The following is an 8,445-nucleotide window of genomic DNA, read 5'->3' as shown; positions in this document are numbered from 1 at the left end:
ATTTGACAGTTAGCCCTGAAAGAGTTCCCTTCATATATATGAAATCAAAATGTTCAGCAAGTAAACTTTAAACTGGTATACTGAATTTGGTTTTTTACATCGTCTTTTTTGCCTTTGAAATTGTCTTTGGCATTATTTTACAACATTTACATCCGTTTTCTGATATTTTGTAATTTTACCATTACATTTAGTAATACTCGTTTTGTAGCAATTTTGCATGATTTACAGTATGGTCAAAAACTTTTCTTTTTAAAACTGACGAAAATTGATCGATGCGCGACCGGATGTCATCCATACAATCAAAACAACATTGTCATTATATAAACTGTCATTTCAAGGAAAACAAAAGTCAACACTATGAATATTTATTTGATAAGCTTTATTGAAACTCCACACCAAAACAACTACAGATATTTGCGTAATGGAAAGTCTAGAGGTAAAGACACTATACCTGACGAAAGGCACTCCCATATGCATGAAACCCCTTCCTTGCTATACGTGCTAGATGTTCCCACTGGAAAGTCTTGCCATGCCCGGGCTGCAATTCTTGCTGCACAAGCTAGAAATGCCCACCTTATTCGATTATTCGTGCCATACCTGTTGCTTTTGTGTGACTGCATTGTCACATGGCCAAAATTCGTTGTCCCACGAAAATTGTGTCTACAAATGTACATTACCCTATACAAGGGTCCCATTGCATCAGTCTCACATAGCTGATACGAAGGCAAACCTTCCTTACTTCCTCTCTGTGGCGTGGTAAGTTGCACCTTATCTTGAGAATTCACTTCTACAAACCACCCTATCGAGTATTTCACACTGATTCTCACTTTGTACAGTTCTCTGAAGTGTTCTCAAGATTGGGAACACCTTTAACATCGCAACTCAGCTTTTCAGGAAATTGTATGCTTTAGCAATACAAGACGGTACTTTGTATTCATCATTGTACACAATTTTTGTCAATGACAATGGACTGAACATGTAGGTTTTCCATATGTCTGCCATTTCTTATCTCTTATGGCACAAACATTGTGTGATTACAAATTCTAGTGCGTTCCGGAAGAAGTACGAGCAAGAAAGGAGATTCGCTGGGGTCATAAAGTGACAAAGTCATGTAATAAACATCTTAGCTAAACCTATGCAGTTACACGTATGTTGTTTCAGACATTTTTGGCCCATTAATGCGACCTGGCATCATCAGAAAAGGTAACATATCCTATTCTTTTTAAAAATCAGTTGATGATTCAAGCTACAGTGCCCCCTAGCAGGCTATCCTGAAACTACAGCCTAGATCAATCTTTCTGTTTGAGAGTCTTGATGATCATCTTCTTCTGTTTGTCGTTATAATTACAGATTTCCAGAATCATCTGCAGGTTCTGCTCGCGCTCCCGCTCAACCAGATAGTAGAACACCGCGTCCCGCAGCACACGTAGTTTCACCTGGGGACGGGAGACAAACACACTTCTGAGTCAATACATTTCATTTAAATGTCAGAACTCCAATAATGCAAAAATAGGCAAATACATCAAGGACTGCTTTGGTATTAGAAAAAATACCGAAGTTAATGATTAGCCTACTACATTATGATGCTGTATGAATGAATTATGCATGTTAGCCCTTATTGTATTTTGTGTATATATGATGTTAATCTTTATCCTATACCTCTATTTTGCACTTGATGTAATAGTTGTTGCCATACTTTGTACCATGTACAATTGTCGTGCAATAAAGTTCTTCTATATCATAAAACAACGGACGCCTTAACTTAAGGCGCACTCTCACTGCACTTGTGTCAAGTTTGCGTCACTGTGGAGTTCGAAAGATACTCAAGGAATTTCAGTGATAAAGAATTTTCTTACTTTTTGTGTATTTTGTCGTCTTCTAAGTCATACTTTGTGTATTATGTAATATCTAAATCATAAAAATCGGAGAAAGTAACAAAACAGTGACGCAGTGAACGAACCCCGCAGTGACGCAAGCTTGACGCAAGTGCAGTGAGAGTCCACCTTTACATGTAGCTTGAGACGTGCATCAGCGTGCATGTGCCTTAACATAAAAGTGCCTTAGCTTAGGATGTGCATTGAACTTAAGACATACCCTAACATAACATGTGTCCTAACTTGAGATGTGCCTTAACGTAAGACATACCCTAGATTATTTTAAATTGAGACATGCCCTAATTTAAGACATGCCCTTTTCTGAAGATGTGCCCTAACCTCAGACGTACCCTAACTTAAGATGCGCCCAAAATTATGTGTCCTAAGTTGAGACGTGCCCTATCTCGAGACGTGCCCTTACTTAAGAAGTGCCCTTACAACTTGCAAGTAAAACATACACGTATGTCAAACTAACGACTGAAGGCATGTGACATTCAAACCCACCATGCTGTGCGACATTTAACATTCAAACCAGAATTCATTCTACTTGTTTGCTTCGCATTTCCATTAAACCACCTTTAAATGGGCATAATACAGTAAGTTGTGCAGTAAGTACAAGTTTTGGCTTTAGGGATTGATGTACGCAAAGAAGGATGCATTCTCTTTTCGAAAAGTGTGCTTGGCTAGCGCTCCTTAACATGCTTGACTTGTGGCTCAAACCAAACATAGGGCCTCCAGCTTTACGTCTCATCTGAAAAATGCTAATTCTCTTGAAAGATCACGTGGCGCAGTGGCAGCGTGTTTGGCCCAGGACTGAGAGGTCTCGAGTTCGAATCCTGCCATGTCACTGATCTTGTGCCCTTGAGGAAGGCACTTTACACGGCTTTCCTCATCTTACGTTATACTAAGGTCCCACGCACGTTAAAGAACTCACCACCCGTGCGATGGTGCGGTGTGCGATGGTACAAATCTTTCCATCTAGAGTTGGTGATTCTCTACAAATCACTCGGACTCCAGGAAGAATAGTGACATATCAATCAATAATGGATATCTGTACCAAACCAACCAAACCAAAACAACACAACAAATGGGTCCGCTAGCGATTTGCATCCTCCTAACGCCCGGTCCCCAACGGCATTAGCCTATGGGCCCTGCTATCTAGATGCCTACCAGCGGTTATCATGATTGTCGCCACAAACCAGCTGTCAACGAATCAGAGAATAGGCTTTTCTTGGGCTTTTTGTTGTCGAAAGCTGTGTCGCTAAGGCCGCTGGGAAGCTATCAGCCAATCATGTTACGTCTTACATAGCACAATCCTCCTACGCCCGATCCCCAACGGCTGACTGCCCATATAAGGGTAAGCTCATTAATATTTATAAGGCGACGAGGAACTGAAAGTAAGGCCATGAGATAGGCTGAGTCAGCTAGCCGTTGGGGACCGTGCGTAGGAGGATGGCGATTTGAACCATTTATGTTTCAAGTGAACAACCCTCCCCATAAGACCGTCTTGCCAGTTGATAACCCCACCCACCTGTACATCAGACTCGGCCTTCTCCCCTTTCCTGTAGCTCTCACTGCGCTGGTCACCACGTGCCTGGATCAGCTGTTCCTCCAGCTGTTTGATCCGCCGCAGGAGGGCGTTCACGTTCACCTGAGCGAAAAATGACAACAAACATACTAAATATTTCCGAAAATAATTTCATCAGGTGGGTAGAATATACTGAGAATTCATGTACACTACCAGGTTAAACTTACTTGCTTACGTTTCGATGTCTATCAGACGTTTTGGTGTCCGTCTAAAAGCGCCACCTACATCTGCTACATACATTTTTTTTCATTTCAACTTTATTTCAGGCTCTTGGCCCATATCCAATACATAATATATATAAAAACATACAATACAATAATACACATACACTTTGAGTACAATAAAAAAGTTGAATTAGCCGGGCTTTTGTAAACAAGATTCACAGTGTGTCCAGAATTTGCTATGGAGGAAAGCATCTGAGTGGAATAACCAGGAGATAATGTTGTTTTTAGGTGTGGCGATGCGTTGTAAAAATGCATGCGTTAGTTTTCTCCTTCTAGCTTCAAAAGTATCAATCCCATGTGTCACAAACATTTGGCTGGCACTATCACTCGTACGATAACCTAACACAATCCTAAGAGCATTGTTATAGGCTACGCGAGGCCTGCGAATCGTACCCAAGTTATACTGACACCATAGCTGAGCGCAATATGTCGAGGAACAATACGCATCAAAAAGTAGGACGCGCTTCACTCCAGGAGAGGCGAATCGGAATTTTCGTAAGATTGTTACAACGAAGGCTACATACGAGAAGCAGAACTCCAGTCAGAAGCTCTGAGGAAGGTGTCTGATAGACACCGAAACTATAGTAAGCTTAACCTGGTTGTGTACAAGAATTCTCATATATCCTATATTGTGAATATTTAAATATTTGTGGTGTTTTTCAGCAGTCACCCCCCTCCCCAGAAAACAATGACACCACAATTCCATATCATTACTACATATTAGTGTATTATGGAATTTCTTCAACCTCAGAAGGCCTCTTTCTCCTTCTGCTGTTAAAAAAAAGTCCTGTGAAACTCGGAAAATAGATAAATTTACAGTGTTGCCAGGTAACAATATTAATTCTGTATATAACTGAAGCGTCCATTAGTATTTGACATTCTTACTGGACACCTTCATGATTCCTACAACGTCATGACTTGACTTAAGCACGTCATGTATCCCCTATTTAGTAGCCTGGGTACCAGCCGATTTCTACCGGGGCTCCATACACTCGCCGACTAAAAAACACGAGTGAAAGGAACCCCGGTAGAAATCGGATGGTACCCAGGCTACTATTTAGGGCATTGGACAAAGAGAACTGCTGGGCTGCAACGTAATATCAAAAGCATTAAAACACATTTTGAACGATACAAATTTAATCCATGGTGTTTTCTATTTTACCTATGGTGATTGTGCCTAAATTGAGGACTAGTGAATAATTTCCTTGCTTTAATCTATAAATATGCTTCAAAATAATTGTTCTGCCTATTATTAACAAAGATATAGTTGTCAGGAGACGTCCATTCTTGACCACTCACTTGTCCGTGTGGCAGGGAGGAATGCTGGCGCCGGGCGGGGCGGGGGGAGGGGGCGCGCTGTGGGCGTGGCTTGGCAGGCCCCGCCTAGAGAGAAGAGAGAAGAGAAGAAAAGGCAAGCATAGATCTGAGTCAAAGGACAGCAGGCATGAGCTGACTACTTTGAAAATAGGCACTAAAAAGTCAAGATTGCAGTACTGATGTGAATAGAAACGAGGCGTTTGCCTAAAGAAAAAACATTTTTGATAGAGTTCTTGATAGGGAAGTTGGTAACAAGAGTAAGATAAGGAGGAAGCAGAAGGGATCCTGGTAGTACCACTCTACAGTTTCCCGTTCAGTTGCCCAGGTGCTATACCCTAGTTCTTACCTGCCCAGGTGCTATACCCTAGTTCTTACCTACCCAGGTGCTATACCCTAGTTCTTACCTGCCCAGGTGCTATACCCTAGTTCTTACCTGCCCAGGTGCTATACCCTAGTTCTTACCTGCCCAGGTGCTATACCCTAGTTCTTACCTGCCCAGGTGCTGTACCCCATTTCGTAGGAGTCAAGGTGCTGTACCCTTTGTTCTCACTTGTCAAGGTGCTGTACCCTTTGTTCTCACTTGTCAAGGTGCTGTAAACGTTTCTTACTTGTGCTGGTGCTGTTCCGTTTACTACCTGACCAGGTGCTGTTCCCCTGTTCTCCCCTGTGCAGGTGCTATAACCCCTGTTCTCAACTGTCCAGGTGCCCTGTTCTTACCTGTGCAGGTGCTGTTCCCTTGTTCTCACCTGTTCAGGTGCTATTCCCCTGTCCTCAGCTGTGCAGGTGCTGTACCCTGTTCTCACCTGTGCAGGTGCTGTTCCCCTGTTCTCACCTGTGCAGGTGCTGTACCCTGTTCTCACCTGTGCAGGTGCTGTACCCCTGTTCTCACCTGTGCAGGTGCTGTACCCTGTTCTCACCTGTGCAGGTGCTGTACCCTGTTCTCACCTGTGCAGGTGCTGTTCCCCTGTTCTCAACTGTGCAGGTGCTGTACCCTGTTCTCACCTGTGCAGGTGCTGTGCCCCTGTTCTCACCTGTGCAGGTGCTGTGCCCCTGTTCTCACCTGTGCAGGTGCTGTCATGGCATCACACAGCAGGTTCTCACTCTGCTCGAACTGCTCGGCGGCTCGCCCCTTCTCGTACATCTCCAGGAAGCGGCGCTGCGTCTCCTGGTCTCGCTTCTTCAGGTCCGCCTGGAGCTGGTTCAGTTTCTTGTGCAGCTCTGCACAGCTGTGGATGGACAGATTACTCTTCAGTTTAACATCTACTACCAAGACACTGAGAACTAATGTGACATTAACACGGCAGTGAAATACCCGAAAAATCATTCTATTTTCATACAGTGTATTATACAAATGATATGAAACGGATGTAACCTTGAAATTAAAAAGTAATATAAAAACAATTATTTTCTTAGTCATCCTCATCAGATTTTAACAAAATTGCAGCTGCAGTTCCAGTACAAGCTTCTTGGGCCCAAACGTATAAACCACTTCTTCCCTTTGCAAGCTACATGTATCTACCATCCCCAAAATCATGACTGCAGCTTTCCTGAATATCTAAACCAGAATTTTACTACAATGCATACGAAAGCTGCCAGGGGGCCCAAAGGAGAATATTATATTTTTCACAACCTACCGACAAACCAAATATAAAAAAAACTTTCATTCATTCAGCCGATCTTGAGTTATCTTGTTCCCCAACAGAAAAACGCTGCCAATAATAAAATCAATTTTTCATGAAGGTAATAAGAAAAATGTTGAAATGTTAAAAGATCATGGCATATGAAATCACACCCTTACAGCGTTTCCCTGGCGTCAACTGCGACTTGAAGTTCCGTTGCTTTCCGCTTGGCGGCTTCCATCTGCCCCCTGACTTCCTCCAGCTCCGTCTGCGCCTCCAGCCGCTGGTACTCCTCATCACTGACCTCATCCTGGGCACTCAGCGCCGCCTCTCTGTGCTGGGCGAGCTCAGCCTCCAGACACCGCACCTGGGGAGGGAAACACGAGCTGCAGTAATTCTCTGTACTACTAGGTGTCGGTAATAGACAAGAGTGAGGCCTTTATATCACCCGTCTTACTACCGGCCTGTCATATTATCCACGATCTTCGGGCGTATCGATGGAAGATCGGCCATATTCAAGATCGACAGAGGGCTGCGCCTATTTTCACCTAAAAACCGTCCCTGTCACATATAAGCCATACTTTGTACCTTGTAAAATTGTTGTGCAAAAAAAAGTTGTCATTATAAGCGAGGCTTGGGCGATTGCCGCAGAATCGTCGTCCGATTTTGACTTTCGCCAAATGTGACAGGGTATGTATAATAACCACTTGGAATTCATGATGAAGACATTTTTGCCATTATTTTTTGGTACGCCCGTATCATTTTTAGACTGCTATGGATGTCATCCGTATAGTCGACTCAACAGACCCTTACTTTTATTCACATTTCAGTACTGACCGTTTGGCATACTCTCCAAGCAGAGGCCAGTCTCCGGCTGTTTTTTTAACCGTTTTAAGTCGTTTTTATCGGGCTTTCTATTTTGTCATTTTTCTTGAAGTACGCCACCCAAAGTTAGGTTTTGACACAGCAAGATAAAATACAAAATAAAAAGCCCGATAAAAACGACTAAAATAACGTTAAAAAAAGCCGGAGCCTAACCTCTGCTTGGAGAGTAAGTTTGGCAGGGAATACGTTGCTAGACAAACAGCATGGCAATTGTGACGTCACGAGGGAATACCCGAGGGAAAACGCGGATGGCTGTATCTCAGTGACACGTGTCTCTATCTGTATACGCAAAACTAAGACTCTGGTCACATAGGTAGTACGATCGTCATACGAGTCTTGAGCTATTCGTGCATGTGTCCTGCAAAAGTCTTGATTTTTTTTGGGGGGGGGGGGGTCTGTCTTGCATTCTCGTTGGTGGTTGGTTTCTGTCACAGCCTTCGTGAAAATTTTACAACATCAACATCTTACGACGACCTACGAATGTGACCATGTGACAGTTGTACGGATACAATGTATGGCTGGTTCGGGTGTATTACATGAACAGAACATCAAAACTAATATCTATGTAGTTCTATATACATAACAGTGATAAAAGGTTCTATGTAAAAATGACTAATCGCTTTGCCACTTTAGCTGAGTGGTTCAATTCATGGGAAGCAGGTATTACTAGAATATAGTGGTACACGATACAGAGTTAACATCAAGTGCTTGTGTCAATACGGTTCCTTTTTAGAAAAGCAGTAGAGATATGTTGGCCTATTTACAAGGAAGTTGCATCAGGGAGTGACATATCAAGTAAATTGAAAGTTTCTGAACTTGTCTTAGGTAACGTTATGCTTGTAGTCTTGGTGATAACGAACTTGCCATACATTGTATCCGTACAATTGTTGCGCAATAGATATTGCTCGATTGATTGTAGTGACCCCCCCCCCCCCCCT

General features: G+C 42.9%; 1 protein-coding gene across 1 annotated transcript in view; it reads right to left on the bottom strand.

Moving 5' to 3' along the window:
- Positions 1 to 367: 367 nt before the first annotated feature.
- LOC118404872 (serine/arginine repetitive matrix protein 2-like) overlaps positions 368 to 8,445 on the bottom strand; it is a 21,764-nt gene continuing 13,686 nt past the window's right edge. Inside the window, exons 7-11 of the mRNA XM_035804251.1 lie at positions 6,802 to 7,029; positions 6,064 to 6,229; positions 4,986 to 5,069; positions 3,406 to 3,525; positions 368 to 1,436 (exon numbers count right to left, since the gene is read on the bottom strand). Coding sequence (XP_035660144.1) covers positions 1,290 to 1,436; positions 3,406 to 3,525; positions 4,986 to 5,069; positions 6,064 to 6,229; positions 6,802 to 7,029 — 745 coding nt within the window. The 3' untranslated portion in view covers positions 368 to 1,289. The remainder of the gene's footprint in view (positions 1,437 to 3,405; positions 3,526 to 4,985; positions 5,070 to 6,063; positions 6,230 to 6,801; positions 7,030 to 8,445) is intronic.

Source organism: Branchiostoma floridae, chromosome 17 (genome assembly GCF_000003815.2).
Source record: "Branchiostoma floridae strain S238N-H82 chromosome 17, Bfl_VNyyK, whole genome shotgun sequence".
Taxonomy (NCBI): Eukaryota; Metazoa; Chordata; class Leptocardii; order Amphioxiformes; family Branchiostomatidae; genus Branchiostoma; species Branchiostoma floridae.
Note: the sequence above shows the minus strand (reverse complement) of the source record. Positions and strands in the feature narration are given on the sequence as shown.